The 11689-nt window shown below is 38.9% G+C and overlaps 1 protein-coding gene across 1 annotated transcript; it reads right to left on the reverse strand.

Annotated features, from left to right (window-relative positions):
* Nucleotides 1-3106: 3106 nt before the first annotated feature.
* Nucleotides 3107-4042, reverse strand: LOC101658685 (olfactory receptor 5L1-like). The gene has a single exon (XM_004708386.1). It carries the CDS (start codon nucleotides 4040-4042, stop codon nucleotides 3107-3109), a length of 936 nt encoding a protein of 311 aa, XP_004708443.1.
* Nucleotides 4043-11689: the final 7647 nt, after the last annotated feature.

Consider the following 11689-nt stretch of genomic DNA (forward strand, 5'->3'; position numbering starts at 1 on the left):
TGTAAGACACATTGATTTTGTTCATCTCCATGGCATGCAAACAACATTAATACAAGTACCATAAGCTAACTTGCGGTACAATAATGGAAAAGGAAAACATGGTTCCTCTTAAATTTCATGCTGTCATTTCTATTAGGCTCTATTGCATTATTTCAAACCAATAGTACAGCATGAGCCTATGTACAACAGGATGCAACACTGCCCACGCCTGTGAATTGCTTCCCAGACTTACAGTGAAGCCTATTGTGGCAATCACCCTGTCCATCCAGCCCAAAGAGCGTCTTCTTTTTCACTGATTTCACATCATGGGGAGACAAAAATCCCAGTTTGAATATGTAAGCCACAGCTCATATTGACATCCTGAAATGACATGAATACTTCTTAAGGAATTTCCTTTTCCAATTTTATACAAAATCCTACCATCCTGCAGAACATATGGAATAATCCACAAGAAGTGAGTTTAACAAGTAGTAGTGTGTGCATCCACTATTACAGCTTCCATGGTCGTCTCAGTGCATTGCGAACTTCACTTTTCCATAATATTACCTCAAAATCCACAACCACTAAGTCCATCCCAACTCATGCCCACTCTTCAGGACATTGTCAAACTGCCCCTGTGGGTTTCTTTAACTAACTCTTTCTTTTCCTTTTAAAATAATTTTATTGGGGGCTCATATAGATCTTATCACAATACATGCATACATATATTGTGTCAAGCACATTTACACATTTGTTGCCATCATCGTTTTCAAAATATTTTCTTTCTACTTGATCCCTTGGTATCAGTTCCTCATTTCCCACCCCCCCCACCCTTACTCATGAACCGTTATAATTTATAATTGTTATCATTTTGTCATGTCTTACACTGACCGATGTCTCCCTTCACCCACTTTTCTGTTGTCTGTCCCCCAGGGAGGGAGTTATATGTAGATCATTGAGATTGGTTCCTCCTTTATCCTCCCACATTCCCCTACTCCTCCTGGTATCACTACTCTCATTGTTGGTCCTGAGTAGTATATCTGTCCTGGACTCCCTTTGTTTGCAGCTCTTTTCTGTACTGTCACATGCTCTCATCTAGCTGGATTTGTAAGGTACAATTGGGATCATGATTGTGGGGGGATGGGGAGAGAACACATTAAGGAACTAGAGGAAGGTTGTATGTTTCATTGGTGCTATACTGCACCCTGACTGGCTCGTCTCTTCCTTGTGACCTTTCTGCCAGGAGATGTTCAATTGTCTACAGATGAACTTTGGGTCTCCACTCACACTCATCCTCATTCACATTGATATGATTGTTCGTTCTGTGTATTTGATGCCTGATACCTGATCCCATCGACACCTCATAATCACACAGGCTGGTGTGCTTCTTCCATGGGGACTTTGTTGCTTCTCACCTAGGTGACTGCTTGCTTGTCTTCAAGCCTTTGAGACCACAGGTGCTATATCTTTTGATAGCTGAGCCCCATCACCTTTCTTCACCATATTTGCTATGCACCCATTTTGTCTTCAGCGATTGTGTCTGAAAGTTGAGCATCATGGAATGGCATGTTTTTAGAACACAGTGTTCTTGAGTTGAGGGAGTACTTGAATAGAGGCCCATTGTTTCTCTGCTTCCTTGATATTTAACATATAAATATATGTACATAGATTATTCAGTAAATGCCCTTTGCCTCCCAGTTCTTTTCTCTATTTCCTTTTACTTTCCTCTTGTCCCAATATCATTTTTGCCTTCATTCGCGTTTCAGTAATTCCTCTCCATTCCATTGCCCTTGTTCAAACCCCACCTATGCCCTCCTTGCCATCAATTTTAGATCTCTTGTTGTTCCCTTTCCCCTAGGTTTGTTAACACCCACTTCTTTTCCCTGCCTCCCCTCCACCATGTCACCCCCGGAACCATCTGTCCTGTTCTTTTTTCCTCTGGATTGTTTATTCTGTCTATCTTATCTAGACAGACATGCAGAGGCAATAATAAGCACAAAAAGAGGGCAGAACAAAACAACAAAAGAAAAACAGCAACAACGAAAAATGGCCTTTGGTTGTGACTTGAATGTGAGTGTGCGTGGCGGGTGGGAGGGGGCATTGGTTGCTATTAGCTTCCTTGTAGTTAGTGACCACTATGTCTTACGTGGCCTGCATCATTTAAACTTCCTATATCTATACCAAATTTTTCATGACCGTCTCTATCACCACCGTTATTCAACAAAAATATCATTTTATTATTTCACATGTATTCTGTTTAATACTCTCAATTGCAATAGATCCCACTTGGTGATATGCACCCCAAAATGAGTCTGTTGGTGTTCTTTTGTGATCCATATGATTTCATTGATTAATTTTTAGAAGAAACCTCCAAACCTTCTTTTCTTGTCTTACTATTAAAGTTCCTTTAAAATCTCTCTACTCGGGATGACTTTGTTCCTATTAAGATACTGGTGTAGAGCTGCCAGAAAAACAGCAACGTGCATGCCACCACAGTACCACAGACACTTGTTAGGTGTAGCTTAATATTCCTAAGAATCTTATTAAATAATTATTAATAATTTTTCCATTTCTCAGATGAGAATGTATCAGAAATTCTAAAACTCCAGAAACTGCAGCACCAATAAGAGCCACGGATTTTAAAAAAGATGTAGGAAATGAGCAAGAAATATAAAACAAGGAGACATAATTAATTTTTAAATATATCCACGTATAGATTCTTTGTCTTATACATTTATACACAAACTGTTTTACAGATGAACATTCTTTTTTGTAAAATAACAAACTAAAACCAGGAATTCATTTTTGAAAGGAATCCTAATTTCTAATATGAAAATAAAAAATGAATGACAAGAATTTTCTATTCTCCATTTGAAATTCTGAAAGCAAACTAAATGTATATATATATATCAGCATTTCCATTTAATTATATATAAAAAAATTGAAGAAAGGAAACATTTAGTTAAATATACTCAATCCTTGAAAAACATAGAGAAAAGTGAATTGGAAACAACTATTTCTAACTACTACATTCATGACTAAGGTTGCCATGTCAAAAGTGAAGTTGGCTATTCAACCTCCACTTCATTCCACGTGAAAACCATGCTTCCTGCTAAGAAAGTCTTCCTTAGGAAAATATCTTGGGACCCACCATTTTCCTGACCGCTTCTTTCACATCCTTGTTCCTCAGGCTATAGATCAGAGGGTTCAGCATAGGAATCACTACCGTGTAGAACACCGTGGCTACCTTGTCTGTGTCTGGACTGGTGCCAGAGCTGGGCCTGCAATAAATGAAAAGGATGGTTCCGTGGAAGACTACGATGGCTGTGAGGTGGGATGCACAGGTGGAAAAGGCTTTGCGCCTTCCCTCTGCAGAGCGCATCCTCAGGATGGTGATGAGAATAAACAAGTAGGAGGTGAGGATGACCACAATGGTGCTGATCTCATTGAAAGAGGCCACAATGAACAACAGCAGTTCATTCATGGAGACATCAGAGCAGGCAAGAGATAAAAGAGGGGGTATATCACAGAAGAAATGGTTAATCACGTTTGAGTGATAGGCTGGGATCTCAAGAGCTAAGCACATGTGGATCAGAGAACACACAGTTCCCCACATGTAGCAGCCACACAGCAGCTCCACACAGAGTTTCTGGGACATGGTGACCATGTAGAGGAGTGGGTTGCAGATGGCCACGAAGCGGTCATAGGCCATCACAGCCAGTAGGATGACTTCAGTTATTGCAACAAAGCAAAACAAATAGAATTGTACCATACATTCCACAAAGGAAATGGTTTTAGTTTTGCTTATGATATTGTCCAACATTTTTGGCACAATGATGGTAGAGTAACAGAAATCCACGAAGGACAGGTGGCTGAGGAAAAAGTACATTGGGGTGTGTAGCTGAGCACTGGCTTGAATCAATGCAATCATGCCCAGGTTGCCCACAACTGTGATTCCATAGATTAGAAGGAAAAACAAAAGGAGGAAGACTCTCAGCTCAGGGATGTCTGATAATCCCACGAGAATGAACTCTGTCAGCATGGTGCAGTTTTCCTCTACCATTTTCCAATATATTTCAGATATGGCGAAGCAAATTAAATGTCTGGTCATTTTCCTAGAAGGAAATAAAGGTTATACATAAGTCTCCAAAATGGAATTTTGATATGAAAAATAGTTGTGTTTTTTTAAGAAAACTATATCTAAGGGGGAAATAAAATCAACATATTCAAAATCTTTAAAAGAAAAATCTCTTTAGATGCTACAGATCAAAAGTAATTATCATCTGAAGTCTCAATTGATTCTCAGAATTTATGTACATAATAGATTGGAATGATCTAATACATTGATAAGTTAATACCCCTTTGAAATTCATTCAGTATTTTATTTTACAGCACTGTAAGCTATCGCCTATATCCAAAAATCTTAACAATCTGTGTCCATTTAGCATTACAGGTATGTGATCTTGATACATGTGTATATGTATATATTTTTATACCAGTTATGGTTGACATAAGTATTCCATAAAAGAGCTAATCTTTGTTTGTAATGCTGTAGAGTAGGTTGATATTCTTGCTTTATGAGGCTTCAAAAGACCTTTTTCCACACGTGTTGTTATGTGAAAGCAGATAGTGAATGTCTTAGCTTTTTGCTCATTACATTAACCAAGGATTTATCTAAAGTACAAGAGAAATGATCAATGTTAACAATGTTCATTGTCTTATAAATTTCTCTGAAAAGCAGTTAAAGTGTGTATGTCCAATATTAACTAGGCAACAGTAAAATCTAAATGAATTTAGGAATTTTATGCTTAGTGAGCTGTTGTGAAAATATTTTTAAACATCAACGTTATTTTGGTAGAGTATGCACATTGCTATATTGTAAATATACCCATGATATCAAAATATTAAAAATTTCATATAAACTAGATGAAATGTTGATCTGGTGTGCAGAATGATAATATTGGAACATCAGGATACAATTTAAATTAATATGTCATTGTTGATTAAAACAATAAAACTAAAGGTGGTCCTTGGGAGCAGAAGTAATTGTTGGTATAGAAAGAGATAAAAAACTTAAGGGGATTGGAATATAGAAATCACATCACTATAACTTCAGTAAAAATTACTAGTGTTCCCAAAGTCTCACGAAGTAGGTTGGAGTAGTGGTTACCTGTTCTCTGTATGTCTGTGAGAGCTAAGATCCAGGGTTTTCTTAAAGAAAAGGTATAGAGAAAGTGGGAGATTTTACCCTCTGCCCTCCTTTCTACCCTCAAAGGCATGAGAGCAGAATGAGAGAGTATTGGCAACGTGCTCAGCTTGGTATTTTCTCTTCACCTTGGGGTAATTTTAAAGATCATTGTGCTGAAAGTATGGATTGATTACCCCAATTATATGCATGCATGAACCAAGCCAAATCCTGAGCCATCAAGTGGAATCCAACTCATAATGTACCTATATAGTATTTTTAAAACTGTAAATCTTTAAAGAAGATTTATGTCTTTCACTGGTGAACTGAGGATTTATTCTGTTGATCTTATGCTTAGCAGGAAATGTGTAACATGCAATGCCACCACAGTCCCTTACAGATCACGCAGTGATACATGCTTACATACAACACTTTGCCAAACCTAAAGTACAGAGTTATATAAGTTTACCATAGTTTCTTCTGGATCTAGATGTATAGGATAAAGAGAGGGCTATAGTATATACTATAGTATGGGGTTGCTATTAGTTGGCATCAACTTAATGGTGGTGAGTTTATAGAATAGGCAATCATTTGTTCAAAAGAACTATATGCTTTCCTGAACATAAATACCTGGAAGTCCAGGAGTCCTTTCAAGCAAATTAATATTTGTGGACAAATTAATATACATATTTATGTAATGATTGGAGAAACAATTAGGGAACATATATATGTGGTTATATTTTCAAGATTCAGTTATGGAAAATTGTATGGAAGAATGAGGAAACAGGAGGGTAAAAGGGGGCGGGGAGATCTACTATGTTTTTTTACTCAGCATTTCTAACACACAATACTAGATACCACTAGTGTTGGTGTTACCAAGTATTTGTACTGATTTCCTAACAACATACTTTAAATCTAAAGACAGAAATATTTTAAATAAGCACACAGAAAAGGGAATTCTGTGTAAATATACAGTGATTAGAAAAGAGCTGATACCTATTATAGAAAACAGATAGATCTTACTTATAGTAGAAACAAGATAGATCTTACATATTGTAAAAAGAAGATAAAGCTTATAAATTTCTTTTCAGCTTAAGTGTTCTTTATAGAAGAATTAGACATCTTTCAAAATATTTTTATTTTAAATACTATATATTTAAATAACTAGAATCAAGTTTTAACTTACAAACCTGACTGGAAGGCATTTTTTCTCTGGAACTAAAGATGTTCAGGATGAAGATAATGTAGCATTAGATGTTTTATACTATAATTTAAGCTCAAGGGACCTGAGTCCCCCAAACAATTATTAGTCTCTATGGAAAAACAAATATAAATAATTAAAACAAATACTACCTACCTGTATGGCACAAATGATTTTGCTGATCTCCATGGCATGCAAACGTGAAATTAATACAACTAATACCATAGCTAACTTTGGGGAAATAATGGGAAAGGAAAACATAGTTCCTGTTAAAATTCACGCTGTTGTTGCTATTAAGCTCTAGTATGTCATTTCCAACCCATAGTATAACATGATCCTTTGTACAAGAGAATCAATCCAGCTCACAGACGGTCTTCTTTTTCACTAATTTCACATCATGGGGAAACAAAATCCCAGCTTTAAATGTGTAAGCTGCAGCTCATATTGACATCCTGAAATGACATGGATATTTCTTAAGAAACTTCCCTTTCCTACTTTATACAAAATCCTACCATCCTGCAGAACATATGGAATAAGCCACAAGAACTGAATTTAGTTAGTAGTAGTCTTGGCTTCATTTTATTGCTTCTATGGTTACATCAGTGCAACACACACTTGAGTTTTCTGTAGCAGCATCTTACAATGCACAGCCATTGAGTGCCTCCCAACTCAACATCACTCTTTAGGACAGTGTAGACCTGCTTCTTGAGTTTCTGAAACTAATTCTTTTTATTTTTAATTATTTTATTGGTGGTTCATACAGCTCTTATCACAATGCATCCATTGTGTCAAGCATATTTATACATATATTGCCATCATCATTTTCAAAACATTTTTCTACTTGAACCCTTGTTATCACCTCATCCCTGCCCCTCCCCCACGCTCTCTCCCACATGAACCCTTTATAATTTATCATTTTTTCCCCATACCTTACACTAACCAATGTCTCCCTCCACTCTTGTTTTCCTCCCCACTGGGAGGGGGTTATATGTAGATCATTTTTATTGGTTTCCCCTTTCTCTCCCCACCATCCCCTCCCCCTGCTGGTATCACTACTCTCATTATTGGTCCTGAATTCTGAATTCCTGTGTTTCCAGCTTTTATGTGTACCAGTGTACTTGCTCTGGTCTAGCCAGATTTGTAAGGTAGAATTGGGTAATCATGATATGTAGGTGGGGTGAGGGGAACAAGGGGAAGGTTGTATGCTTCACTAGTGCTCTCTTCCATATGACCCTTTTGTAAGGGGATGTCCAGTTGTCTACAGATGGGCTTTTTGGGTTTCCACTCTGAACTACCCCTCATTCACATTAATATGTGTTTTTGTTCTGTGTCTCTGATGCCTAATACCTAATCCCTTCAACACCTCATGGTCATACAGGCTTGTGTGCTTCTTCCATGTGAGCTTTGTTGCTTCTCATCTAGATGGTCACTTGTTTATCTTCAGGCTTTTAAGATCCCAGATGTTATATCTTTTGATAGCTAGGCGCCATCTGCTTTCTTCACCACATTTGCTTATGCACCCATTTTGCCTTCAGTGATCATGTCGGGAAGGTGAGCATCACAGAATACTTGGTTATTAGAATAAAGTGTTCCTGCATTGAGGGAGGACTTGGGTAGAGCCTCAATGTCTGCCTGCCTCCTTGATATTCAATATATAAATATATCTGTATAGATCTATTTCCCTATTGTTATATATAAATATATTTACATATGGACATACCTGTATTTAGAGTTCTATGAGAGTCCTTTGCCTCCTAATTCTTTCCTCTATTTTTTTTTGCTTTCCTCTTGTCCCAGTATCATGTTCAGCCTTCATCCAGGTTTCAATAATTCCTCTCGCCTACATTTCCCTTGACCAAGCCCCAGCAAGGATCCAATACCCTCCATTCCATTGATTTTAGATCACTTGTTGTTCCCTTGTCCCTGGGTTGGTTGTCACCGTTCTTCCTTCCCCTTGCCTCCCCTTCTATCTTGTCCACCAGAAACCATTGATCCTGCTGTTTTTTCCTCTGGATTGTTTATTCCACCTATTTTATCTGGATAGACATGCTGAGACAATAATTAGCACTAAAACAAGACAGAGCAAAGAACCAAACAAACAACAGCTACAAAAACCAATGACAAAAAAAGAAAACCCTATAAATAATTCCAGGTCTGTTTTTTGACCTTCAGAAGTATTTTCCGGATGCATCTGATGGGTCCCATGTTCTGGTCCCAAATTCTATTTTTGGTATTTTCTGGGGTCTTCATTGCTTTGCTTCCTCTGCTGCTCTGTTGCACATCCTTAGTGTTTCAACCCAGTGTGGTGGGGCCAGATCTAGCACAATTCATGCACTGTGTCACCAGTGTTGTCCCGCGTAGCACTGTGGATCAGTGAGGGATGTTGTGTCTGGTGGTGGGGCCAGCCCTATGGCCCTATCTGTGCATTGGCTGCTCTGAGCAGGAATGTCATCCTCAGGGCTTGGTGGTCCAGAATGTTCCAATCTCTCTCCTTCCTGCTTTGCTGAAACTTTTATGAGAGCGCAAATCCTTATCTTTATGCTGAGTAGTGGTAGTACATTTGAACTTCTAGCCTTGTGGTTAGCAGCACAATGGTAAACTAAAGCTTTTTAAAGTGTTAAAGAGCAAAACTGTCACATCGAGGAGTCAGGAGGACTTTCTTTACATGTGAAATCTGGAAATGAATACTGAAACCTGTGGAATAATTAAATTGAATTATTCTTTTGGCCCTGTTGATAAACACACTAACAATCCCCTTCAACAACGATGTGGAAAGAACAAATAAAGAGGAGGAACTTGGAGACTCAAATCTCTCAGGAATGAAACCTAAGTGAGCCGAACATCAATAGAGAAAATCTGAAGGTGGAGCTATCACAAAGTGATCTAGATGTGCAGTAAATTCTCTATTGTCCAACCACAAGCTGGGCAGCTCATGGAGACTTACAGACAGTCCCTAGAGCACTGATCAAAGGATAGGAGAGTCAGTATGTTGCTTCTCACACCAGTGGATCAACAGAGGGTTACATGGGTTCACTGGTTCTCCCAAAGGATGGTTGTACCCTTATATTCACATCCCCATGTGTCAACTCTGAAGATGAGGCAGATCTGATGAAAAGTATGCTCAATCATATTTCATGTCCCATGATACACTGGGGTCACAGGGGACAAAAAGACCACAGGGGCATAGGCTATGATTTATCCCTTGGCTACGTCTCTGTCCTGTTAGTGGGGATAGGCTCAGAATATCAAGACTCTCCTCTCCTCAGTTCTTTTCATACTCACAAGAAAGATTTCAGGCAAGAAACAAAATGCAGACCAGCGTTAGAGAAAATGTTTGAAGGGAATAAGTTTATTGAAATAAAAACTTTGGAAAAGAAGTCCAAAGGTCCCTTAGCTAGTCTAAAAGGTCTGGCAGCGTGTAGAGCCCAGCCTTATATTGGGCTACTGGCAGACCTCCTACCATAGGATGGCTTTATGGCAAGTCTTCTGCTATTGGCTGGTCCTCTGAAGCGTGATTCCTCTTTCCAGTTGTATGCATCCAAGCACTCAAGATCTCATGCTGTGCCCTTTTCTCAGATCCAAAACCAAGAGTCTAGTCAGTCATTGTGAGGGTAGTGTGAATCTCTTGTCTTTTTCCACCCAGTTTCACTATCTCTGTTCTCTTCCATTGAATAAAGAAATGTGTCTTATCTGCCCTTCACCTTCCTTTGCATTAGAAAGTTACATCCAAGACCTTCCCAAGAATATTGCTGAAGACAAATTGAGTACATAAGAAAATGTGGTGATAAAAGCTGATCGTGCCTGGCTCTTACAAGAAATAGCATTTGTGGTCTTAAAAGCTTGAAGTTAAACTAGCAGGGAAGCAATAAAGCCCACAACAAAGAAGCACAGCAGCCTGTGTGATCATGAGGTATTGACAGGATCTAGTATTAGGCATCAGAAGACCCCAAACAACCATACTTATGTGAATGAGTGGGGTCCAAGTGGAGATCCAAAGCCCATGTGTAGACAATTGGGTATCTCCTCACAGAAGAGTCACACAAAAGGAACCAGTCAGCCAGAGTACAGTAGGGTGCTAATGAAACACACAGCATTCCTCTAGTTCTTTAAGGCTTCCTCCCTACGCTATCATGACCTCAGTTCTACCTTACAAACCTGGCTTGTTGGGAGAATGTACACTAGAACACTTAAGAGCTCTGGACACATGGAATCCAGGACAGATAGACCCCAGGAATAGCAATGGAAGTAGGGATACTACGAGGGTAGGCGGAAGGTGGTGAGAGAATGGGGAGAAAGGAGGAATTGATTGCAAGGATCGATATGTAGCTGCCACCACCACAATCCACAGTGGGATAAGTAGCAGAAACACAGGTGAAGGGAGAGATCAGACAGTGTAAGATATGAAAACAGTAATAATTTATAATTTCTTAAAGGTTTATAAGGATGAGAGGGGGGGTGGGAGTGAAAAAAAGAGGAACTGATACCAAGGTTTCAAATAGAAAGAAAATATTTTGAAAATGACGATGACAACATTTGTACAAATGTGCTTGAAACAATTGATGCATGGATTATGTAAGAGCTGTAAGAACACCCAATAAAATGATTTATAAAAAGAAAAAAGAAAGAAAAATATCTCCACTTGTACCTTGTACTATAATTTCTGCCAGATTTCTGTCATCACCACCTATTCTCCCTCAGTCAGCCTCTGTCTATCTAACACTTCCATGAATGCTCTGACTTGGGGCAGTAGCCTGGATTAAGGTGGTTGTAGGATAGCTTTTTAAAAATTTTTCCTGTCTGGCATTTTCCTCTTCCTTTTCCCCTTCTTTTTCTGTTTGTTGGCTTGATAAACAATAAATAGAAACCCAGAGGGCAATTAGAGCCACAACATGGTAGACTCATCTCTAACTCCTCTGTTGAGAGAAGTCACTGACTCCGAACTTTTTGCCCTCCACTCTGTACACCTACTTGCACAGTGTGTTAATTCACAGTTCCCTGCTTCAGCTTGCAAGGCTCATTTCCTGCAAGACATCCCTGAGGAGAAGCCACATGGACCTATCCAGTTGCAGCCCTCGGTGCTGGAGCAGCCACATGTGGGCGAGGGGGAGAAAAAATGAAGAGCTTATGCCAGGGGCTCAAGAATAAAGAAAATGTTTTGGAAACAATGATGACATTATATGTACAGATATGTCTGACAAAATGAATATATATTTGCATTATGATAAGAGCTGTAGGAGCCCCGACACAACCACTGAAGACAAAGCTGGCGAATAAGCAAATGTGGTGAAGAAAGCTGATGGTGCCCGGCTATCAAAAGATATAGC

The sequence above is a fragment of the Echinops telfairi genome, unplaced genomic scaffold (genome assembly GCF_000313985.2).
Source record: "Echinops telfairi isolate 266 unplaced genomic scaffold, ASM31398v2 ScPeMD7_60;HRSCAF=208, whole genome shotgun sequence".
In the NCBI taxonomy this organism is placed as follows: Eukaryota; Metazoa; Chordata; class Mammalia; order Afrosoricida; family Tenrecidae; genus Echinops; species Echinops telfairi.

Coding starts and splice junctions, on each gene's coding strand:
- LOC101658685 (XM_004708386.1), bottom strand. CDS start 4,042: ATGGTAGAGGAAAACTGCACCATGCTGACAGAGTTCATTCTCGTGGGA.